This window comes from Odocoileus virginianus, chromosome 20, assembly GCF_023699985.2.
Source record: "Odocoileus virginianus isolate 20LAN1187 ecotype Illinois chromosome 20, Ovbor_1.2, whole genome shotgun sequence".
In the NCBI taxonomy this organism is placed as follows: domain Eukaryota; kingdom Metazoa; phylum Chordata; class Mammalia; order Artiodactyla; family Cervidae; genus Odocoileus; species Odocoileus virginianus.
The window spans coordinates 21,892,989-21,918,550 of NC_069693.1; the positions used below are offsets into that span (position 1 = coordinate 21,892,989).

The 25,562-nt window shown below is 43.1% G+C and overlaps 1 protein-coding gene across 7 annotated transcripts; it reads right to left on the reverse strand.

The window, feature by feature from the left end:
• Positions 1-983: 983 nt before the first annotated feature.
• ZNF821 (zinc finger protein 821) lies at positions 984-17,907 on the reverse strand. 7 transcript variants are annotated; one of them, XM_070451061.1, is made up of 10 exons: positions 17,821-17,907; positions 17,088-17,150; positions 15,826-15,943; positions 14,418-14,532; positions 7,556-7,646; positions 7,325-7,450; positions 4,627-4,769; positions 3,827-3,931; positions 2,697-2,863; positions 984-1,954 (listed from the first exon to the last, which is right to left on the reverse strand). In XM_070451061.1, the coding sequence occupies exons 5-10, from the start codon at positions 7,569-7,571 to the stop codon at positions 1,300-1,302; spliced, it is 1,212 nt and encodes a 403-aa protein (XP_070307162.1). In that variant the 5' UTR covers positions 7,572-7,646; positions 14,418-14,532; positions 15,826-15,943; positions 17,088-17,150; positions 17,821-17,907; the 3' UTR covers positions 984-1,299. The 7 variants fall into 7 exon arrangements, with proteins under 7 accessions (XP_070307162.1, XP_070307161.1, XP_020757472.2 ...); XM_070451060.1 differs by having other exon boundaries at positions 7,556-7,710; XM_020901813.2 differs by lacking the exon at positions 7,556-7,646 and having other exon boundaries at positions 15,826-15,913.
• Positions 17,908-25,562: the final 7,655 nt, after the last annotated feature.

The following is a 25,562-nucleotide window of genomic DNA, read 5'->3' on the forward strand; positions in this document are numbered from 1 at the left end:
AGTAGTCATTTTGCTCCGGTCTTGACCACTACTGACTTGAGCTCTCGGTATCACCTTAACTCTGGATTTTCCTCAGTGGGTTTTATTATCGTACCTTGGCTCTGGGGACTACATAAAAAGATGGGCTGTTAACCTCTTCTCTCAAATATTGAGTTCCCTGGCACTATGTACCTTAATATTGCAGCTGTTTCTATGACTGTATCCCTAAATGCAAATGACTGCTGTCTAGGGTAGAATTTTAAGTTTGGCAGACTGAATTCTGCTGGGCAAAGTAGTTGGTACCTAGTCTAAATACTGCATCCTCTTTAGCAAGTGCCAGTCATGAGGAAAGGTGTCTGCTTCTGAGTTTGGAAAAGGTATGCTCAATATTGCTCAGTCAGCGGCCGACTCTTTGCAACCCCATGGACTATACAGTCTATGGAGTTCTCCAGGCCAGAATACTGGAGTGGGTATCCTTTCCTTCTCCAGGGGATCTTCCCAACCCAGGGATCGAACCCAGGTTTCCCACATTGCAGGTGGATTCTTTACCAGCTGAGCCACAAGGGAAGTCCAAGAATACTGGAGTGGGTAGCCTATCCCTTCTCCAGCGGATCTTCCCAACCCAGGAATTGAACCAAGGTCTCCTGCATTGCAGGCGGATTCTTTACCAACTGAACTATCAGGGAAGCCCCAGTCATTAGAAAAGTTGTCTACTTCCAAGTTTAGAAAAGGAAAGCTAGCTTGAAATAGCTCTTGGGACCACAGGCAAGCCTCATTAGGGTTGTGGGCATGGACCCTCACAAAGCTGGCATCAGTTCTTTCTCAAAAGTTGTCATTAACTTGTGAAGGCCAGATAAGGGATGTCTGCTTGGAGAGCCTAAGTGGAGGAGCACCCTCCCTTGGAAAAAGACAATCACTATAAGTTCCTGTCTGAAAACTTCCATCCAGGTCTTAGATCACTTCATTTGCTAGAATGAAATCAAGAGAAGAGCAGGAAAGGGCAGTAAAGATAAAATTAATTTATTTGCCCTCATAACTCCGCGGGCCGCACTGGGACCCCACAGTCCCACGCGCAGACCTTGCAGCAGTGGGCTGGATAGTTGAAGTGTCTGGAGTGCCTGCTCCCTCATCCACAGCTGCCTGGAACCGGGTCCCTCCTGACCCCATCATCCTGCTCCCACATGCAAGGGGTATGCAGGTCCACCTGCAACAAACCCGGGCCTGCCTCTGCTACAAGGACAGGATCTGAGGGTGACTGAGTACGGATCCCTGTGGGTTCGGGTGGGTGGTGAGCGGGAAGGCAGGCAGGAGGGTGTGGCTTCAGTGCAGAGCACTGCTGTTCTGCTCTTCAAAGGCCATCTTGCCCAGGAGTTGGCTGTCCAACTCCACCCCACTCACAGGTAGCTGGAAGAAGTTCATTTCGGCTGCTAAGGCTGCCATGGCAGAAGGGTCCTGGCCAAACTGAGCTCGCAACATCATGTCCATTTTCTCCAGCCTCCTCTTGAGCCGCTTGGCCTCCCGCTCCCGGATGAGCCGGGCCTGCCGCTTCTCGGGGGTCTCGTTGGCTCGCTTCAGCCTCATGGCCTCCCGATCTCGTTGCAGCCGGCGTGCCCGCTGCTCGTCTGTCTCCTGCATGCGCTGCAGGCGCTTGGCTTCTCGGTCCCTCATGCGCCTCACCTCCCGCTCCTCGGGGGTCTCATTGTCCCGCCGGCTCTTCTTGGCTGTGCGCTCTCGTTCCAGTCGCTGCAGCCGGACTTCCAAAGGCTCATTCTGCCGACGCAAGGCCCATTTGCGGACACTGGGGGTCTGTGCTTCCAGCAGCTTCCGGTAGGCAGCACAGTTGTTGCATACAAGCAGAATTCCAGCAGGGTACACTGGAGGACTAAAGGCAATGTCCTTCCCCTCGGCACTGGAGGGGCCCTCACTGTGGGCTGGCGGTAGGGATTCCATATTAAGGACTTCGGGGAGTTTCTCACTGGAAAGCAAAAATTTTGTATGGTTAATGCCATGGTCTAACAAGGCCCTGATTTATTCTGTCCTGCCAGGCCAGTCGCTCCAAGTTCACCACTAGGGGTCAGCTTGAGTACTTGGGAGACCTCCTCTACCTTTCCACTCTTGCCCTTCTTTGGGCCAGAGTGTCTACCAAGTCTTGAAGACCACCTGGGGTTAGGGACTGAGCCAACCGCCACAGCAAGCCATCAGAAATCAGAGGAGGAGCCCTTACAACGTACAGTTCCGTTCAAGACAAACTGCTGGTGTCTGCAGGAGCTGTGCAAGGCAGTCCTCCTTGAGGTGGGAGCTGCCACAGTGGAGGTCCAGTCCACTGGCTTCACGTCTCCCTGGCTGACCCTGCCTTGTACACTAATTAGCAAACAGGACGCGGACAGCGCACACAGCCCGTCTTCCTGGACACGGAGGAGACTGTCTTCATGTGAGGGTCCTCACGGCCCCTCTAACTTCTTTCTCCATGCTTTATCATGAACGTTCTTGGACTTCCCCACATCCCTTTCTAGATGAAGATATTCTGATTAAGGAAACACGAGAATTCATTTCCCTTTGGGGGTGTTTTAACGGAATGGACATATTTATTAGCCTCCTTCCTTGTATTTCCAGAGTCAAGAGTCAGTTGCCTTTGCAATGCCAAGTCTTTGACTGGGAAAGGAGAACCCACACCCAATAATCTGCTCCCAGCATAGAGGTTTAGGTGCCCGGCTAACCTGTTAAATGTGGCATGGCTAGTGAAACGGGCTCCACACACAGCACAGTTAGACCGCTGGTCCTCCGAATGGATTAAGAGGTGGCGACCCAGTGACCCTGGGGAGCTGAGGGCCCGGCCACAGACGGGACACATGTAGCTCTTGGCGCTCACCACAGCTGCAGTGTGCTGGAAAAGAGAGCCTCATCTGTCAACTCACACCAGCTCCAGGACAAGTTCTACCCACTGAGGAACTACTTTCTGGGAAATGTCCCCTCTTTCCTTAGTCTTAGAACAAGAACTCTTCTCCATATTTAGCACCCAGAAAAGGAACAGGCTCATGTTAAAGGGCCTTCAGAAGGGTGAGACCATCCACACCACTGCTCAGATTTCACTGATTTGAGTTCTGACTATGTTCTGGGATGTGGGGCTGGCTTGGGGAACAATGAGATGCCACATCCCTCTTCAGCGCCTGAGAAGAATTTTTGCTCAGGATAATTTCTCATGGTCTGTTTGCCCCATGGTGTGTAGGTATAAGTGCACTTTACCGTCTTGAGCCACCAGGGAAACCCAATAAGTGCACTTTAAAGGAGCATTGAAGGCCAAGTCTAGAAGCTGGCTGGGAAGACTGGTACTCAAAAGGTATTTAAATGCACAGCTTTTCCTTCCTTCTTTTAATATCACGTCTTCTGAAGAAATGCTTCCCCTCATAAACCTGTGATCTTTATGGTAAAACCCAGGCTGCCATGTGTGCTGATGCCTGTTCACTACAGATCACAAGACACATGTGCTCTGTGACTAGATCGGGGGAAAAAAGGTTGTCTTGCTCTGATGCATTGGTTTACACTAACTTTCTCCAGTATTTCAGAAACATCTGTTAACTCATTTTTTTCTTCTTTGAAACAAAGCCCATTTCTCTCTCACTATATAAAATATACATTAATTATTTTAGGAAAAAAATGATACTTAATTTTCACTGTATGTCTGCCTGGGAACCCAGAACATAATTCACTCAATGTATCCCACTTACTCTCTAAGAGTGGAATCTGGGTGGAAGCAAAAACAACCCAAGGTTCTTTCTGGGGCTGGAGGCAAAGGCTAAACAAGTCACCGGCGCCCATTTTCTGGAACATGTGGCTCCCTAAGCCATACCTGGTACACGTGAGCAATCAGCTGTTCCCGACTCCCACAGTCGAGCTGGCAGAGGGGACACTGGCAGAGTCCAAGTAACGGGTCAGAATGCAAATTCTCCGTGACCTGCAACACAACAAGTAGGCAATTCACTAAGATGGTTTACCAGTCTCTTCCCTGCCCCTGCTACTTTTAAAAGGGTTTCCTGTTAAAAGGAACACAACCTCTTATCATACATTATTCTCAGGTTCCCATCATAAGTCAAAGGAAAGAGTGACAGGGGAAAGGGAATTAAATTTGTTCCCATCTTCATTTTCTCCAAGGCTTCCTGCCATGAAGACATAGAATTATTCCAGAGAGCTTATCTAATTTTTCCCCTCTAAGGTAAACACTGTAGGGAGAAGATTAGCTTTCCCTCCTGCCATGCCTCTTGCAGGACTCCTCAAGAGACAATTCATTGAAAAGATGGCACCTTATTTAACACTGTGACTGAAATTTGCAAGCGTATTCAAGCATACATCTCAGGAAGTCAGCTAATAGTTTTGCAAAGATGGATGTTCTGCCAGAAAGAAGTGGGGAGCTTCGGGAGCGCAGGAGCTGCATGTGGGTAAAGTGATATGTGGGTGGGTGGAAAAGGAAGGCTGGGTGTGATGAGAACTGTGTGCCTGAGGTCGGGTACCTGGTGCTGTGAAAGAAGACAGGCTGCATCTGAAAACCCCGGAGACCCTCAGAGGCAAGAGTTGCCTTCAGGTGGAAGAGAGGCATCTGGACAGAGCAGAAGGGGAAGGGGTGCCCAGATTCAGGATCCACTTGTCACTTGCCTCATGCTCTACCACTTTCTTTCCACCAACAGGCTGTTCTGCATTTTCTAACTCTTTTTCCACTTTGACCACTCCTCCATCTTCTTCTGACGTATGGGAAGAGACTTCATCTTGTGTGGTCTCTTCGTCTCCCTCACTGTCACCTGGAACACACAAACTGGTCACTTATTCTGATTTTTGCATGAGTATGTCTTGTGTTGCTTTCCACCCAAGAGTTTGCAGCTAAAATGGAAAACACCCCCAGATCTTCCATAATATAGTTGGTATCAGAGCTTTTTTTGAGTACAAATCATGTTAAGTGGAAGCCAGCTCTAACTGTTCCTTATGGTGTCATATATACATAAAAGAGAAAATCGGAGGTAAAACTGCATTGAAAAATGGTTATTAGGCCTTGTATATTACCATAAAAATGATAACTTCTTACAAACAGTTCCCAAATATCTCACACTTCAAATCATACCTCCCATGCCCCTCACACCATGCTTATTCCGACAACACACAACTTTCAACTTACCAACATTTATCATTGATTTTATTACTTACTTTTGTCCCTAACCTCGCTGCACAGTTTCTCCATGGTGTCATACTCTGTTCTATTCTGAGACCCTCTAGTCTTTTCTCTCCCAACAAACCACAAGGCGCACTTGTAGAAACACCAGCAAGTTTTTCTCTCTTCTTATCGATAAAGGAGGTAGTAGGAAATTAGGTAAAAATGTCACTTTCTAGGGGAAAAGCTGCTCAGGACAGTGCAGGAGTTAGTACAGCAACCGACCTCTGGCATTCTGCAGTGGTGTCTGACTCACGGTGTCCTCACCCTGCTGGGAACTCAGCAGTCTAGGCTAAATAAGTCCGTTATTCCTGGTGGTTCCTTGGATTATCTGATGGATAACTTAATGCTTAACTGGAGGGAACAGGACATTCTTTACTTTGGGATGAAACATCATTTCTAATGACTAAAGTAAGAATTGAGTTTGTTTTAGTTTAGGAGTAGGATGTGGCTGTGTAGAGGTCTGCCTGTGGCTAGGGGATCTGCAAGGTTTGTGTGAGCTGATTTTTTTTTTTCCTATTATAAAATAGGAAAAAAAATGATTTTGTTTTTCTTTTTAAACATAGTAATGTAAGGAGTTCTTTCTAAAGGAAAAAAAAAAAGTGCTAGTACATTGAAGATCCCAAGAGGAAGCCAAACCTGGGGAAGCTGTCAAGACTCTAGTCCCGTCCCAACACCACCTGGATCTTGGACTTCTGGGCCTGAATGTCAGTGAGAGGAATTCAGGATGGAGCTTCACCAGGCTCTCTGCACTGGCAGTGGGACTCGGCTTTCTTGGCTAACGATGCTTACCTTCTACTATCCCTTAAGTAATTTCTAAATCTACCAGTAACTGGGCAAAACTGGTCACATTCCCTTTCTTCCAAAGAAAATCTACTCACATCACCTGCTAGTAGTTACTTGTGTCTCTGTTAGATATTCCACTTGGTTAGTGGCCTGGATTTGAGTCCTGGAAAGATCCGTAGTACGTGTGCACTACTCCTCAGTCCAAAGGTTTAGTTTGAATCCACTTCAGTAAATAAGGATCGGCACAGATTAAATGATACAATGTTTTCTCATCAACTTATTTAGAATACCTGTAGTCTAAGACAATACTGTATCAAACACTTTTTGTAATTTCTCAAAAATTCAAATATATCTACTAGAAACGTTAAAAAAAAAAAAGTCTGCCATGTAAAGGGATGATACAACTTTTCCAGAAAGGAAACCTGCCCGACTTCCGTAGATTTGGCATTCCCACCTACTACTAAAACCGGGGCTCCTGCAGACTTTCGAGAAATATTTGGGTTTATTTTTCTTTACCTGAGCAATGACTTGCTAAATTACTATTTTTATTGCTAACATGTTAATTTAAATAGAAAATGTAATGCCTAGAAGAGTGCAGAACTCTCTCCCTCTTCTCTCCTTTTCAACCGCAAGTGTGGAGAAAAATCAGAAATGTCAATCTGAATTGATACTAATAACAGCCAATATCAGAAGGATCAAATTAATAAAGTGAGGGTATCATCCTAGAAAATAACACATCTCAAAGTGTATTTGTTCAAGCAAATCGTGGAACAGATGATCCCTGAGGCTCAGCCAGTTACCAGCCACTGTCTTTTCATTCTCTTCATCAAAGGATCTACTCAGGACGTGGGGTGGGAAGGCCTGCACGCTGCACGTTACCATTTTATGTGCCATGTAATCTCACTAATAAACAAATCCTCTTACAGAGCATTAAAATTGGGTCTTCAAGCAAAACCTTCATGAATACCATGCTTGTATTTTATTAATTATGAATAAATAGATTCTAAGGGATAGGGATTTTCTTTTCTTCTCATTTGACGTAGCCCAGGGGCTCCTTGCACACTAAACATCCCTAAACATCCCTATGCCCCTATCAGAGTTATCACAAACCTATCTGTGTATGGCACTATGCCAAGTACTGCAGTCCTTGAGTTAAAAAACAAAACAAAACACACAATGTCAAACCTGTTCCCTCTCTGCACAACCATATGCCCATATACCTTAGAACACCTGTGGGAACACTGAGGATCCACAAATCTCCTTCAGGTCTTCCTCCCACCCCCCATGCACAATCCCCAGAGCACACACACTCTGATAATTCTTCTCCCATTGCCCTGAGTCATTACCAGAAGGTGCAGAACTCACTGCTACTGGAGTCCTGATCTCTTAGTTGTTGAATAGCTTGTCGCTGACTGCCAAGGTCTCCAGGAAAATCAGTTTTCATCATCGCCTGGCGGGCTTGCTCTTCTAGCCCAGCAAATACTTGATCCCCTGGTGGTCACAAGGAAAAATAGTCAGGCCACCAGCTGGGCAGTACATCCCCAGGCAAGCTGGTTGGAAAGGCAGACCATTCAAAGGTAGGAGACAGGCAGGTACCCTGTGGTGGGGTCATTCATCTCCAAGTCAGCTGGTGGCCTCCAGTGGTTTCTGGGCACAGCTACTCTTCCTGGGCAAGAAGCCAGATGCTCTAGAAAGAAGCATTTGCTTCTCTTAAATCCTCCTACTCGACTCCTTTTAGAGGTGATAAATTGCTATTATAATGTTCCATCAGGAATGGAGAGACAGAGACAAGAAGAGGCAACGCGATGGGATGAAGACAGGGCAACAAATCTGGGCACAATTTTGAATCTTAGTGTATTAGCTACATGGCCCTGACTGCCTACTTCTGACTATATAAGCAAGTGCTTCAAACAATCCATCTAAAAACAGTATCTCTGACCCCATCTTTCATCCATTCTCCTTACAAGACATACTATGGAAGTTTTCCCTTGACTCTCTCACATCTATAAGAATTAGTCACAAGCAAATAAACAATTGGTTGAATGATTGATTTAAAGGAAAATGGATAATATGTAACTCACTTCTGCTGAGGAACAAACTTCCTGAAACATGCCAACCAGTTCGCAACAGGATAATATTTCATCTAGTCTCCTTGGTTTAGTGTGGTCTTTTTTTTTCTCTTTGTATGGGGTATCCAAAAGCCCTGGAACCATCCTTGACTGTGCATTTACCCAAAGGAACTCCGCCTGGTGTTTGTGTGGTTATTGAGGAGTTAACATTTAAGTGCTCTTTTATTTCCAAGAGGCCAGGCATAAGGAAAAAAAAGAATTGGGTTTCTCAAGGTTTCCATTATCTCAGTCAGAGTGGAAACTACAATCCCCATTCCCCAGCCACCAAGGAAGAATAATAAAAGCCGTAGTGAAATGTCTGACAATAGGCCGGGTGCTTTCTTAATGAAGAGAAGGGAAATTAAACAGACTCAGGTTCCGAGGCTGATACAATGATTTAAGAGAAACGACCTGGTCAAATGACTTGAACAACTAGTCTTCGGGCAGTGAAAAAATTGATGTGAAGTATGACTTCCCAGGTGGCTCAGTGGTAAAGAACCCGCCTGCCAATGCAGGAAGCCACAGAGACACAGGTTCAATCCCTGGGTCAGGTAGATCCCCTGGAGGAGGAAGTGGCAACCCACTCCAGTATTCTTGCTAGGGTAATTCCATGGACAGAGGAGCCTGGTAGGCTACAGTTCATGGGGCCGCAAAGAGCTGGACATGACTGAGTGACTGAGAACACACACGGGCTTTGTGTGATTCACTTAGGCATTTATTCAGCAAATATTCAGTGAACATGTCCTATATGTTAAGTGCTGAATGCTAATAATAGTGATTATTTTGCACTTCCGACTTCCAGGCTGTGTTAAGTGCTTTATAGTTGCTTTGTTGTTGTTCAGTCGCTAAGTTGTGTTTGACTCTTTGCGATCCCATGAACTGAAGCACGCCAGTCTTCCCTGTCCATCATCTTCCAGAGTTTGCTCAAACTCATGTCCATTGAGTCAGTGATGCCATCCAACCACCTCATCCTCTTTCGCCCCCTTCTCCTCCTTTATAGTTCCTACTTCACCTTAATTCTCTGCAAGACCCTTTGTCGTGGGAATTACTATCCATATTTTACTTGGGAGAAAAACTAAGATCTACGGTGGAAACAAAGATTCAAACTCCAGTCTATCCAACCCTTAATAACCATATTTTTCAACTCCTTTCTAGCATAGTTATAAACAGAAGTTTAAGTGGTTCATTAGAGTGATTTTACCAAAAACAAATGCTTGTCTCTGTGTGATAAGAATAGCTCTGATCCTACTGTCAGTGTTACTTTCCTTCTAGGAGAAACTGATATATACAATGCAAATATCAAAATAATATTCTCAAGGCCAGTAATGAAGAAAGGAACCATCATTTTTCTGGTTCTGACGCCATGTGATGAGTTACCATGCCTGGCTTAGAGTAATATTATGATTCTCTGAATGATACTGTGAGTGGGAACAGAGATGCGAAACGTCTAAGTGCACTTCTAGATACACAGCCCTCAAGTAAAGGAAAAATAAGCTGCTTCAAGTCAACCTTCATAATATTCAGGATGGCACACTGGATATAAATTGTAGCCATGGAGAGGAGAAAGTGAACTGTGTTACAGGGCCTCCTCTCTCCTCTCCGCAGCAGTAAAATACCGAATTTCTCCTTGTTGGCTGCTCTGTAACCACAAGACCATGGCCAACTGGAACAGTTAAGGAACTCTGGGTAAATGCCTGTTTTTGGACCTGGTGGCCATGGCAGGTATGACACTAAGGAATAAGTTATGTACTAGCATATAATTATCAAGGGCAGACCATCCACATCAAAGACATCTCTAAAGAAGCCTATCCAGAAACCAGCTAGGTTTTTAACACACCAAGAATCTACACTTTCCCCTCCTTTCTTAAAGGGGAATCACCACTGAATTAGAAGGACATCTAAAAGAATATGTACTTTTCAAGATCAGCTAGTAATTCAGTCTAGTCTCCATTAACTTGGGCTAAAAATTTACTTCTCTTGATGTTATCTAAATATTTAGGCCTTCACAGAACAGAGAAGAGTCTGTTTAATACAGCTGCCCTATCCAGGACTTTTAGGAGCATTCTCACCTAGGATTGTTGGGTTATATTAATTGTTATTCTCTTTTTCGGCAGTTTGGAAAGAAAAGCTATGGTCCCATACTTTATTCCACTCCTGACTTGGGAAAAAGGCTAAGGTAAACTTTACTCCTCAGGGATATTCCTATTTTAAATATCAACATAAAGCAAACTATATAAAAACTATAAAAAAGGATTCTTTCATAAAGTAGTGATACTTGCTAAAAGTATGTCATGTTAACTCAGGTATAATATGATCTATACAGATACTAGTGATTAAGAAGTGTTATACAATTGTCTGCTTTTACAATTACTATTTCCTTCTGTCTTGAGACTATTGGAGTCGGTTAAAAAAATCCTCTGGTTTCTAGATATCAATGTAAAGTAACCATCTTATTTAATTAACATGGGTATGTATCTGTCTATTGATAGTTGAGAAAAAGTCATCTAAGCTCAACAGTAAAAAGCAAGGTGCTACCTCTCATTTTTATGGTATGAAATCTAGATACTGTTGGTTTGATTTGGCTAAGGTCTTTTAGACCAGATAAGAATAAAGTCACACAAGCAAGTCTGTAGAACAGATAAGAAGCCTGAGATGAAAGTTACTGGAAAGAAAAAGATTTTACAATTATCTTTCTTGAGTCTTTGGTGCAGTTAAATAAATGCAATGTCTGGTGGAATGAAATTAAGTAAAGCAGTTGAGACATTTTCTAGGAGAGCAGATGTCGAATTCAGAATAAAATAAGTTAGTGTTGGGAGTGAGGCGCTTAGGATTCTTTTTCTAGCTGACACTCTCCATAACTGAGGTGCTACCACATGTTGGGAACAGAATCATTATCTTACAAGGATGCTGACAATGAATGAAGACAAAACAAATTGCACTCTTTAGAAGATGAGGGACTTTAAAGCCTTTTTTCCTACTTCTCTGTAAAAGTTAAAAACTTTAATTGAAGTTGGAAGTTTTCAGTCTCATATATAATTTGAAAACAAAAGTCTCTTAAGAAAAAGTGTTCCTTTACTTAAGTGGTTTGCTTGGTACAAACACATCAGATGAAAGTGTGCAAAGGACTGTATTTGCAACCACTCTAGAAACAGTTTACAGAAGTTTGTACTCAGAAGGGGGTGAGATGAGGAAGGAGGGAGGGAAGAGATCTAACAGAGATCTCAAGCTATCAGCAGTTCCTCTGTAACTAACAATAATTCTGGACTTCTATTCCAAAAACTCTGCATCAAGTCTATTAACCAACTGGGCAAAACATAAGAGTGCCTAGATGTTTCTGGGAGGAGAGATCATGATGATAGTTTAGATCCAGAGACAATCCTGAGGAAAGCCAAGTAAGTATATGCCAGAGCACCCTGCCTGTTGGCTTCTAAAGTAGATCTGACAGATGCTGCTGGGCTACAGCAGTGCGATTCTTTTTTTTTTAAGTGCGATTCTTAATATATTCTTTTAGGTGGGCTTTGAGCTTCACGCCACACAATCCTCTTCTTCCCAGAAGGCAGATCTGATGGAGCTCAGTCATTACTCTGCTCAAATGCGGATTGGCTTTGACATTTAAGCAAAGCTTCTACAGACCTTCCCGTCTCCCAGAACTTGAATCCATTCCATTTATTTTAAATAGAGGAGAGGCATTAAATTCAATATATTTGATTGGTTCTATTTTGCCACAAGGGGACAGAAGGCTCACGTGGTCAGAAGACTGAAATTACTAATTTCCACTTGTCATTATCATGGGCAATGAGAAAATGACCTTTCAAAAAAGGGAGGATCAGCTTCAGTCCCCAAATAGTAAATAAGCAGAAGGTCCCCACAGACTAGCAAATCTCAGGGTCTTTCTTCTTTCTTAGTCCATCATGTGAGACGAACTCACAATTTCCCGCCCAGAGGTCTCAATGAAAACAGCCCCTCCCTGAAGGTCTGCTGTTTAGCTACACCCGAACCTTGCTTTCACAGCCCTCTAATGGTTACCAGTGCGGAGTCTGCAAAGTCCCACCCGCTCCACCACTGTACTACGATATTCACTAGCTCAACTCTAGAAAACTGCATTTCTGCAGCTGTGGATATGGTATTCCCTTCTTCTCTATGGCCTGTGTTCCAACTCCAGTAGCAGCTCACCCTAGATTTGAGTGACTACGGTGGAAAGAGATGCGGCTACGGATTTATGCTATGTGGGTGTAGGAATCTGCCACACAAGCATTTACTGGCTCCTCTGGACTGATCACAGTCATATATCATCTCTGCAAGCTACATTCCTCCAAGTCTCTTTGGACAGGTGGCTTTTATAGGTAAATCCCAACTCCAATGACTGCCTTATTTGTGAACTCATCACTCTACTAAGAGTTCCCTTCCTACCCTGCCTTCTTGGGGAAACATCTGTGTCTTTATCAATATTCATCTTCAAAACAGAGCAGAGAAGACAATCCTTCTGAACTTCTGTGTTCAGTTACCTATGCTACAGATACTTCATCTTATCTCTCTTGACAATCCCCACATTTAGGGCCACTAAATTTCAGTTTCGGCAGCAATTTCTAAATTGTTCCTGAACCACTCACTTTTACATTAAGCAGCCTTCCAGATCCACTTACTATAGAATACACTCTGAGAAGCATCCAACTTGCTCTGTTTTATACAACTCTTCTGGGACTTGAATAGAAGAATTAATTGTATATGAATGTTTGCCACCCTAATCTCATTTAATCTATAACATACTGAAGTCCTCTTAATTCCTCCGTACCTATGGTTTTCTCTCCTACTCTTGAAATTATCCAATAAAATAAAATAAGGTACACACTGTCTGGCATACAGTATCTTTTTAATACATTTTAGTCCTTTTAACTCCTTGACTAACCTAACCTCTCAAATGTATGATTTCTTCCCTTTAAAAAAAAAAATCTTTCAAATGTTCTAAGGCTGAATTCCCTTCAAATGTTGCTGTGCTTTAGTCAGTCTTCCACAACAATGGGGGGCTATTTGTCTGTCTTTTACGTTTGAATGAAGATGTTTATCTGCTCAGAACAAAGGAAACTGGTTAATTGTCTCAAATCTGCATAAATATGTTAATGCTAATTTAATAAGGCCCTTTTGAACACCCACTTAGAGGAGTGCTGCTACCTTGATGGCTCAGTGGTAAAAAAAAAAAAATAAAAATTCACTTGCCAAGCAGGAGAAGGGTTCAATCCCTAAGTCAGGAAGTTACCCTGGAGGAGGAAATGGCAACCCACTCGTTTTCTTGCCTGGGAAATCCCATGGACAGAGGATCCTGGGTGGCAAAATAGTTGGATATGACTTGGTAACTAAACAACAACAAATCTGAGCAGTGTTAAAAGTAGAAAGGGACAGCAGGAATTATATATGGGACATAGTGTCTGGCCCTCCAGAAGTTTACAATCCAATTACTGAACTAAAACAAACATATGAACCTTCTGAGAAATAACATAAGGCAGTAAAGCATAGCTATTTCCTGTTATCAGTCTCTCCTTCATGTGATCCATCCCGAATACTACTTTGTAGTCTAAATGTCACTCCACTCTCCCTGCTTAAAAACCTTACAGTATCTCCTTACAGTCACAATGAAGTATGAACTTGGCCTGGCCTTCAGGCCTCTACAATGTAGAGTTAAACAACTCTAACCTCATGGTCTGTGGTTTCTGGACAAATGAAACTTTTGCTTCATACAAAGTCTCCTTGTTCCCTGAACATATCATGTGCATTCTCTCTTTGTATATTTGCTCATGCAGTTTCCCCTACCTGATTTTACCTCTTCTTTCCTCTGTTTTAAAAAACCCCACCTTCTACCTTTCAAAGCGCAGTTCAAGGTCATGTTGTGGGGCCTCTTTCATCAAGCATTCCCTGCCTACTTCAGTCCATGGAATTCTCTCCCTCCTCTTAACTTCTATAGTACACACAGTGTACAGCATCCTTATTTGATACTTAGCATAGATTATCTTGTTATATGCTCATATACCTCTCTATATATCTGTGGCTACATTTTAGTCTTACATATCATTTTATTGTTTTACAGCCTTGGCATCTAGCACAAGGCTTTGCACAGAGTAGGAACCCTATAAATGTCTGTTAATGTGAATACTAAGGATGAATCAAGAACACCTATTCCTAAGACAGGCTTCCAAGACTTTCCCTAGCACAGACACACTTTAAATCCCTCACATTTGACACCCTTGACTCTTTTTTGCTTCAAGAATTAGTGTGAGCCAATCACCTAAATTCAGATTACTCTTCCATTCCAACCCTCAGCAGTCCCATGTTTCAGAAGAAAAAAGCCCCATACTCACAGTGAACTTTATTTGGATTTGTCTGTTTCCGACGGGACATGTTTCCCTGATCCAAGAGCTCTGGCTTTTCCCAGTTTCACAACTGGATGTTACCACCTCCTTGCAAGGTGCTGACCTACAAAAAAAAGAATAATGTTAGCATGTGTCATTCAGCCTGGAAACTGTACATGATTAAAAGATAAAAGACTTTTTAAAATAGTTTTTGAGCATGTAAAACTCACCATTTATAAATTACTGTACTATTTAAAGAGTGAAATGAATAAATCTCTAGCATAACATTAAGGTCCGAGAAGTTTGAGAGGGGACTCTAAAGGATTTAGAGAATTCTACTCTAAACCCACCTGTGGAATCCAGAATACTGTTAAGTAATCATGTTCAAGGTCACGGGGTAGAAAGGAAAGTGAAAAACTCAGGCAACCAGCATTAGACACACTGTGGGCTCACCCCACAAATTGTGAAAGGAAGTAAAGAAAGCTCAAGACGGTGGCAGCTCACATGTCACATGCCCTCTGGAAGTCAAGCCCTGCAATCTGCACCAATGGGAGCCTCCAGATGTTTTTTCAAAAGGTTATCTCTCCTGGAGGGAACAAAGGCACCACATTCCTGCGAAACAGGAAATATCTCAAAACTCTTGGGCACCTGTCAATGAAAACATGGGGAGCAGAGCCTCTATCTAGTGATGCAGGCACAGTGCCAGGCACTGTGGATGACAGCGCACTAAAGCAAATCAGACTTCCAATGCTGAAGACGGGCTTTCACCAGAAGGGCTGGGCGCCACCCCCATTGTAGAGTACTAATTCAATACCCCAATGTGAAGCATCAGCCTGGCCCTGCTCACATGCTCCCAGGTGGTGGTCAAAGTTAATAACTTTAGTGCCTCTTCTCAATCCAGCCTCTGTGTAGCCAAGAGTGGGAAGAACAAAGAGAAAAAGTCCCCAAATAAGAAGTGTTGCAGAGACATGCACCTGCTTCCCTGAAATAGGAGGAAACAGATACTTACGCCTACAGTTCCTGGTTAGTTATAAGAAAGGCTTTCCCAGCATTAAGTGTTGTTAGAGAGTCTGAAATGGATTAGTACAGGAAGCTGTGAATTTTCTTTGAAAGACAGAGTGAATAAGCAGACATAGATTGAAACGAGAGACAGTCTCTTTCCTACCAAAGATAAGAATGTGGACCTGATCACCCTCTAACTTTTCTTTCAGTTCCTGCCTTCTCATATTGTACTCACACTGAATAAGCAAATATAAAATTGTAGTTTACTGCCTTAAGAGGCATTATGAGAGGTTACTTACTACCATCTATACTCTGCACTCAAGTCAGTGAAGACTTGCCTCCTGTTGTGCCAACTAACTCCTCTAAGTAGCCAGAAAGGACCTCAGACCTGTAATCAGATCCTGCCTCCCCTTACCAAAAGAAGAAAGAAACCGCAAATGGCAAAGACAGGCCTCCACAGGAAGTGGCAAAGGAAGCAGCTTTCAGGCAGTCTTCTATCATATCTGCATATCAAACACAGTTCTTTTTCAGACCTTTAATTAAAAAAAAACAAAAAAAACTCCAAATGTATACAGTAAAAATCAATTTTAAGGTAGAATGCTGAGTGCTAATGCTAATGAAACGTGTCCTCTAAGTTTTGTCTGCGTAGACAATTTCTTTTTAATCAAGTAGTTGCGTCATAAACTGAAGCGGTGAATGGATATTACACTTTGGGTCTTTTTCTATAAGTCTTGAATGAAATGCAGGTTGCCTATCATTTTTTTTCCCCAAATCTGCAGAGCTACAGCTCTCTATTGTATAAGGAAGAAATGAAATCTTAACTAATATTTACATTTTCTTCCCATCGAGATCTGAAATTGAAACTATGAGATAAAGGCAATAAAGATCCTTCGAAAGAAGGCTAAATAATTTGAGACAGGCTATATTCAGATCACCTTGGTGAGGCAACAATACTAAATACTAAACAATACTAAAGCTACAAGTAGGAAACAGAGATCAGCATTTGCATATTTAAATCGCCAGTGTCCACTGCATCTCACAATCCTCCTAGTGGCCAAATGGGGAACCAACCAGATGGTACCCGATGGGACTGACTTTACACCCGAAGGACTAAAGGGAAAACAGAAGCAAATATTCTTACCTCCCTCAAAAGAAAAGAAAGCCTGTAGGGTTTTGGACTCTTAAAAATAAATGTTATTTAATTAATTAACAATTGAAAAAACTAGCACTGGAGGTACATTCTTGACTGCACAACAAGATCTGAGATTAGCCAATTGTTTTACAGTAAACGCTAATAAAATCCATTGACACAGTGCCCTAAAGTTCACTAACTCAGTTTTACTTTCAGCACTGACTCAGTTCCCAAGTCGTAATCCGAAACCCACACAAAAATGTAAATGGACAGCCTGAACAACACCATCTGGAAGAAAAAGAGGATGGGAAGAAAGGTAACCGGTGAGATTCAGGTTTACAAGGGATCCTATTTTAAAAGGGAGGCAGCTTTGTCCATCTTTAGAACAAGGTTAAGAATCCTTAGGAGGGGGGCCAACAACTCCTCTTAACACTGTCCCTGATCTCTCACAGGTGTTAGGCTGCAGGTTCCAGGACACGCCACAGACTTCGGCAAGGAAAAAATGGGTGAAATCCAAGCTTTAAGAAAAGAAGGTTCACTCCCACCTCCAGATCTGGTGCAGTTCCCACGGAGCAAAGTAAACTCGCCTGAATCCCAGTGGTCTGTACCTGCCAGAAAGGAGAGGACAAGAAAGCTGGTCACGTAGCCGCCTCCCGGTTCACCCTGTTCCCGCTTCTGTTTGGTCCGGAGCTTGTGTATACTCAGCCGAGACGGTCCCTCTGACTTCCTGAGGCAGGAGCACAGGTAGATTCCCGGGAATTACCAGCCAAGAGCCAGAGGTCTTCCGAGGCGGCTCAGACAAACGCTCAGACAATACAGTCTTCTCAGAAATCTAAATTTAGAAGCCTTTCTGGAGACGGCGGCTCCGGACTGATACCCAGGTCTGCACCCTCACGCCCATCCTCTCCCTCCCCCAGCTTCAGCCCAGCCTGTCAGACGCCGGGGCCGTCCCGGCGGTGCCCGGCTGAGACCGACCTAGGCCCACGCGGGGAGGGCGGCGGCGCGGACACCCCTCCCGCGCCCGAGATCGCCAGAGGGACGGGAAAGAGGAACGGCCGCGGTGGGGAGTCAGCCGGGTCCAGCCGCGTCGCTGGAGCCGGGGGCAGGAGGAGGGTCAGAGCCAGGACGGCCCCCGCCCCCCAGGCCAGAGTGAGCCCCTGGCCCCTTCCCCAGACGCAGGCTGACAAAAGGACCGACAGTCGGCGACCAAGGGAGGGGGCGAGGAGCCCCTGCATCCTCAGCCTGGTCCCGGATGGAAAGAGTCGGGGGTCTTTTTACCCGGCGCCTCGGCGCTCCGCGGCGCTCCGGGTCCCTGGGCCCCGCCTCCGGACAGACAGACCGCCGGACAATGGGCCCCGGGCCGCAGCTCGGACCCGCCGGGCCGGGGCTCTCCGCGACTGGGCCCTGGCGGGCAGAGGGCAGCTCCGGGTCGTGCGGGTGGTGGGGAGCCGAGGGGCGGCGCTGCAGACGGACAAAGCCAAGAGCAGACAGACAGACTGAGGGGGAAAAGATGGCGACGCGGGTGGCGGGAGCGCGCTGCTCGCGCACCCGCAGCGAGTGGAGCGCGTGCACGAGTCTCTCCTCTCCCCCCCTCCCCCCTTCTTCAGCTTGGTCCCCCTCCCCGCTCCCCAGGCGCGCGCCCGGAGGCATGGGCGGGGCTTATGGGGAGGGGGTCCGGGGAGGCGGGATCTAAGAGAGCATCCAATCACAGACATTCGAGAGGGGCCTCGTTGCATCCTGGCGCCGTGGAGACCACCCAGCATCGCACTCTCCAAGGTCTTTCTCTGGTCCTGTCAGCTCCTCAGCTCCCCTTATCGTCTCCCGAACCTTTTAACTTCACCCTGACTGTCAGCTCTAATCCTGGTTTCCTTCCCCACCTTCGAGTTCAGCCACAAAACCCACATCCCCCAACCACAGTTCCACCACAGGCTCCCCTCTCCTTAGCCCAACCTTAGCCTCCCCGTTTCCCCAAACCCAAACCCTCTTCCCTTCCTTCCCCCACATCTCACGGTTTCTTTGGGCCCCTAAGGTATTAAATGTGACCGAGACCTAGGGGCCACGGACCACTGAGGGAGGGGCTAGGTTCAGCTGTCAGAAACTCGGAGGAGAAAAATCTTTTAATTCCTTTTAGACGTGTAAGTCTCGAACATGATTCTCGACTAATAACAGTAGCTGTACACTGGCGGCATAGGATTAATTCAGAGAAGGGTAACTTGTGGCATTGTTGCCACTTAAGGGACATTTGGGGCAATTGAGAGTGATTAGACTCATTTCCTAATAAAACACTTCTTTCCCCTCTCATCGTTCCCTTCTGTTTCCTCACCACTTCCTTACCTCTCATTCTGTCATCCCTCTCATTGTAGAATGCGTAAGTCTGCCTTTGACATGGCTCACTTGGAGAAGTAGGGCATGCGGTGGAAAGAAGGTGGAATCTGATATTGGAAGATCCAGATTTGAGTGTGCTTCTTATAAGCCTGGTTACTTTGGGCAAGATCACTTCTCTATTTTGAACCCTTGCTTCCTAAAATGTGAAATGGATAATAGTGTAATAATTACTAGTCTCTACTGTTGTAGGGTTGGTGTGCTGATTAAGTAAAATAAATATATGAAAGCGTTATGCATGTATCCCGTATGATCACTGACCCCACAAAGATGAGGCTAAAGAGAATGCTAACCTTTGCTTATAAAGCAACAAGTCCTGGTATTTGCATAAAGCACTTTTGCAAAATGGCTTTTCCAGAAATCTCTAAAGAGATGATATCATTGTCTCCATCTTGTGTTTAATGTGAGAGGATCTTTCCTTCACAATTCTTTGGTAAATGGCTTATTCAATCATTGTGGCTGAGATTTGAGGTAGAAATTAGTATTCTTGAACGGCAGTTAAATTTCATTTTAAAATAAAAATTTAAAATTTCCTTTAAAATTTTCATTTCTGGGTAGGTAACCAGAAAATGGAATATTCTTATCCAACCAGAAGGTTTCTAGATAGTGTAAGAATGTGAGCTGGAATAAACACTGGCTTTTGTACTTAACAGTAATTTTTGATGAGTTTAGTCTGAAGGATACAAATATGACTGTATATGTCACTTTAAAATTGACATAGTTGACATTTTCAACATGAAAATAGCTAGCAGGTAGAGCATTAGGAAAGAGCCTCCAGGGAAATTTCTTGGCTTCATCAAATAATAGTGTGTAATACTGGGTGGTTGGTTTCATCTACTTGAACTGCAAGTAAAATAGAGTCATAATAATGCTATTTTTAAAACCTTCATGTACCCTAGAAATGGGCTTACCTGGTGGCTCAGACAGTAAAGAATCCACCTGCATTGCAGGAGACATGAATTCAATCCCTAGCTTGGGAAGATCCCCTGGAGAAGAAAATGGCAACCCACTCCAGTATTCTTGCCTCAGAATCCCATGGACAGAGAAGCCTGGTGGGCTATAGTTCCATGGGATCACAAAGAGTCAGACACAACTGAGCAACTAATACACACACACACACACACACACACACACACACACACACATACAGCCTAGAAATTCCTCTGAGGTGTTATGATTCAGGGTCATAGTCAAATAAGGGAAAAATTATTAAATAAGAAATTAGTTTATTTTTTCTCTGCTCTCACCTAAACACGTTCTGGATCTAGAAGACTTTTCCATTAATCTTGGGTTTTATTTCAGCTTCATTTTTTACTTTTACTTTCCTTTTACTTTTACTAATGTTATTATTTTGCCACTTTAACTGTATTAACTTTCCCTTGAAATATCCTCTGGTTTATATTTATTGGCTCCTGCAAAAACCTTGTTAGGGCTTTACATTACAACAATATTGGTAGGATAACTTAAAGAATTTCATTAAAAAATTTATTATGATTTATAATTTATAATTCACATACCATGAAATTCACCCTTTTAAAGTAAAGCTCAGTGGATTTTAGTATGTTCACAAGGTTGTGAAACATCACAAGTATTTAATTCCAAAACATTTCATCACCTTGAACAGAAACCCCAGACAGTTGTCAATCCCTCTTTTTCCTCCTTCCAGCCTCCTTCAATCACTAATCTTTGGGTCTCTATGGATTTACCTATTCTGAACATTTCACATAAATGGAATATACAACAATGGGCCTTTGTGGCTGGCTCCTCTCACTTAGCATGAAGTTTTCAAGGTTCGCCCATGTTGCTATGTGTGCGTCAGTACTTCATTCCTTTTTATGGCCAAATAATATTCCAATGTATGGATATACCACATTTACCTCCATTCATCAGTTGATAGATATTTGTGCTGTTTCCACTTTTTGGCTCTTCTGAATAATGTTGCTGTGAACACTTGTGTACAATTTTTATGTGATCATATGTTTTCAGTTCTCTCAAGTGTACACCTAGGAGTGAAATTGTTGGTTCATATGGTAACTCTGTGTTTAACATTTTGAGGAACTGTCAAACTTTTGCCCAAAGAGCCTGTATCATTTTACATTCCTACCAGTGATGAACGAGAGTTCCAATTTCTTCATGCCCTCTGCTATACTTGTTAATGTTTGTCTTATTCATTATAGACATTGTAAGACAGTGAAGTGATATCTCACTGTGGTTTTGATTTGCATTTTCCTGATGACTAAGAATGTTGAACATCTTCTTGGGCTTATTATTAACAATTTGGAGAATGTCTTCACAAATGCATTGTGCATTTTTGAGTTCAGTTATTTGCCTTTTTATTGTTGTTTTATAAGTGCTTTCTAAAAAATATTCTGGATACTAGACTATTATAGCATATGTGATTTGCAAAATTTTTTTTCTATTTTGTAGGTTGTCTTTTCAATTTCTTGATAATGTCCTTTGAAGCACCAAAGTTCTATTTTTCCTTTTGTTTGCCTTTGACTTAGGTGTCACATCTATCTCCTAGTCCTTAATCATGAAGATTTCCATGTATATTTTGTTATAAGAATTTTATAGTTTCAGTTCTTATATTTTACTTCTTGATTAATTTTGAGTTAATTTTTGTATAGGTATTAGGCAGGAATGTTCAACTTTATTCTTTTCTATGCATATATCTAGTTTTCTCAGCACTGTTTGTTGCAATGTCTGTTCTTTCCCCATTGAACTCTTCTGTTATCCCTGTTCAGAATCAAGTGACCATAAATATATTGATTTATTTCTAGATTTTCAGTTCTATTTTATTGTCCTATATGTCTATCCTTATGCAGATCCATACAATCTCGATAAGAACCTCATATTTTAAGGAGATGGAGTTTATATTTAGAATATAGAGTTATAAGTTTTCATGTCTTTGAATTCATTTAAGGAAAAATTAAGTTTCATAGGATGATTGCAATCAGGATAGATGTCATGAAAAGAATCTGATTTGAGAATTCCTTTTTGAGCTGATATGTGAACTCAAATGAGAGTTTATAATTGTGATTTAATGCATTTTTCTTTTTTGATAAACTCATTATACACAAATTGAAAGTAAAAGGAGGATGCAAATTATTATGGAAATGTGGACCTATGAAAATTATATCATGTCAAGGCTCAGGATCTGGGATCAAGATCTGATCCTGGCACTTACTGCTGTTGATTTTGGATTGGTCACTTTACAGGTCTAAGCTTCACTTTCCTCTTATAAAAATTAATAGACATTTCTGACCTACAGTTCCTTCACTAGAATGTTGTGAGCCTCAGACTGAGTTAATGTGCTTGTAAGTACCCTATAAACTGCAAAATGCCATGGAGATATTTAATATCTATATATAGCCCAAATTATTGATGTTCATAAGTTCTCTGAGGAGTCATTTCCTAAGTGCTCTAAAACATGCTCTAGACCTTATTAGGAAGATATCCAGAGTGGTTTCTGTTTCACTTTACAATTTTTAGCCTATAAACTTTCTGAGACTTGTGCCTTTGTAAATGTTAGTCCTTAGAAAAAAAAAAAAGCAAATTACCATGTTGCTTCAGTCATGCCCAACTCTTTGTGACCCTGTGGACTGTAGCCCACCAGGCTCCTCTGTCCATGGGATTCTCCAGGCAAGAATACTGGAGTGGGTTGCTCTGCCCTCCTCCAGGGGATCTTCCCGACCCAGGGATGGAACTCGGGTCTCCTGTGTCAGGGTCTTTACCACTAGTGCCCCTGGGAAGCCCTTCTTCTGTTGTGTGTGAAAGTTGCTCAGTCATGTCCAACTCTTCGCAACTCCACGGACTGTACAGTCCATGGAATTCTCCAGACCAGGATACTGGAGCAGGTATCCATTCCCTTCTCCAGGGGATCTTCCCAACCCAGGGATCAAACCCAGGTCTCCTGCATTACAGGTAGATTCTTTACCAGCTGAGCCACCAGGGAAGCCCCAGAACTCAGCAAAATTTTTCTGTAAAGTTTACAAATAGGCTTTGTGGGCAATATTAGGGTTCTGTCACATATTATCCCGCCCCCCCCTTTTTTTAAGATTTATTTATTTATTTATGCCTGTGCTTGGACTCTGTTGCTTTGTGCAGGCTTTCTCCAGTTGCAGGGAGCGGGGGCTGCTCTTCATTTCAGTGCACAGGCTTCTCCTTGTGGCTTCTCTTATTGCAGAGCACGGGCTCTAGGGTGCAGGCGTAGCTCCTGGGCTCTAGAAGACAGGTTCAATAGTTGTGGCTGCTCCTGCTGCTGCTAAGTCGCTTCAATCGTGTCTGACTCTGTGCAACCCCATAGACGGCAGCCCACCAGGCTCCCCTGTCCCTGGGATTCTCCAGGCAAGAACACTGGAGTGGGTTGCCATTTCCTTCTCCAGTGCATGAAAGTGAAGTCTCTCAGTCATGTCCGACTGTTAGCGACCCCATGGACTACAGCCCACCAGGCTCCTACGTCCATGGGATTTTCCAGGCAAGAGTACTGAAGTGTGGTGCCATTGCCTTCTCCACAATAGTTGTGGAGAATGAGTTTAGTTGCCTAGCTGCATGTGGCATCTTTCTGGATCAAGTATTGAACTCATGTCCCCTGCACTAGCAGGCAAATTCTCAACCACTGGACAGAGAGGGAAGTCCTGTCCCCCCCCCCCCCCAGTCTCTTAACACTGTAAAACCATTCTTAGCTGGAAGGGCTGTACAAAAACAGGCCTGATATTTTGTCTTACAAGCTTGTAAGACTCTTCAAGTACTATATCAACTATATCAAGTTTTAGTTACAGCCACTAGTTATAATATATACATAAAATAGAATTACTGGTTAACCAAAGAAATGTTATGTGTTAATTTTTATCCTAACAGCAAAGCAGGATTTTCAAGTGAAACAGTGTGAGTCATTTTGGTTTTTTGGGTTATGTTTAGCTTTGATCAAAACTGGCCTAGTCCGCCAGGGATAGATATACTGTTTTGAATAACTGGCAGGTGTGGTACAATTCACATTGATATATTATAGGACCTAAATAATTAGACAGGACAGGACACAGGTGATAATTGCTGAATCCAAGAAATTGCTGAGTTAGAAGCAATTTTTCTAAGTGAAGCATATCATTTTTTAGCAAGACAGTGACTTGATGACACTTTTCACTCATCTTTACTGTTATGGTTTGTTCAAGGGTGCAATAATGTCAAGGATTCCAAAAGTTATGTAAACACGCTATTACTGATGGCATGGGGAAATAGAAACTCTCAACACATTGGTGGTGATGGTGTAAATTGACACTTCCTCTTTGTACTGTGATTTGGCAATATCTATCAGCATTAAAAATATACCTACACTTTGACCCAGTTCTTCTGCTTCTGGGAATTTACCCAATTTGTACAATCCACACAAGCAGATATTTAGGCATTGCAGCATTGTTTATACAGGCAAAATATTAGAAATAATGTAAACACCCATCAGTAGAGCAGTGCTTAAAATATATGGTTCACATACAATGGAATATTATGCAGCTCTTTAAAAGAATCAGAATTATTGATAACTGCTGCTATGGTACAATCTCTGAGATATGTATCTTAAAGCAAGCTATAGTACTAAACAAGTTACAGTATGAGGTCAGCTCTCTATACCTAAGAGTTCTTCATCCATGGTGCCAATCAACCTTGGCTTGAAACAATTGTGAAGAAAAATTGCAGAAAGTATCAAAAAGCAAAAATTGAGTTTTCAGCTCACTGGCAACTATTTACATAGAATTTACATTGTACTGGGTATCACAAGTAAATCTAGAGATGATTTGGAGTAGATTGGAGGACTGTGGGAGGCTTCCCTGGTGACTCAGTGGTAAAGAACCCACCTGCAGTGTGAGAGAGACACGGGTTTGATCCCCGGGTTGAGAAGATTCCCTGGAGCAGGAAGTGGCAACCCGCTCAGATATTCCTATCTCAAGAATCCCATGGACAGAAGAGCCTGGCAGGCTACAGTCCGTGGACTTGCAAAGTCAGATGTGACTGAGCATGAATGCATGGAGGATCATAGGTGGTATGTGAAAATATTAATACTACAGCACTTTATGCAAGGGACTTGAGATTTTGGTATCCTTGAGGTTCCTGGAACCAATCCACTGATACCAAGGGACAACTATAGAATGTATGGTATGCTATTACATGTTTAAAAACAAAAGTCATATTTATGTATATGGCCTTACAGATAGTATCACTGGAAGGACTTCGATAGCATTAACATTGTCAGACACTATTCTAAGAGCTGTCTATAACTGACACATTTAATTCTCATAACAACTTTATTAATGTAGGTGATATTATTCCCATTTTACATATGAAGAACCTGAAGCATAGAGAGATTAAGTAACTTGCTCAAAGGCACAAGAATCCGGAGAAGGCAATGGCAAGCCACTCCAGTACTCTTGCCTGGAAAATCCCATGGATGGAGGAGCCTGGTAGGCTGCAGTCCATGGGGTCGCAAAAAAAAAAAAAAAAAAAAGGCACAAGAATCTGGTAACAATGGTTACTTCTAGAGTCAGGAGACTCAAGGACCAAGGGTCAGAGAGACTTAATTTTTGCTGTCCATCTTTTTCAGCTGTGTGTGTGTGTGGTTTGCCATGTTTATGCATTATTTAAAAAAT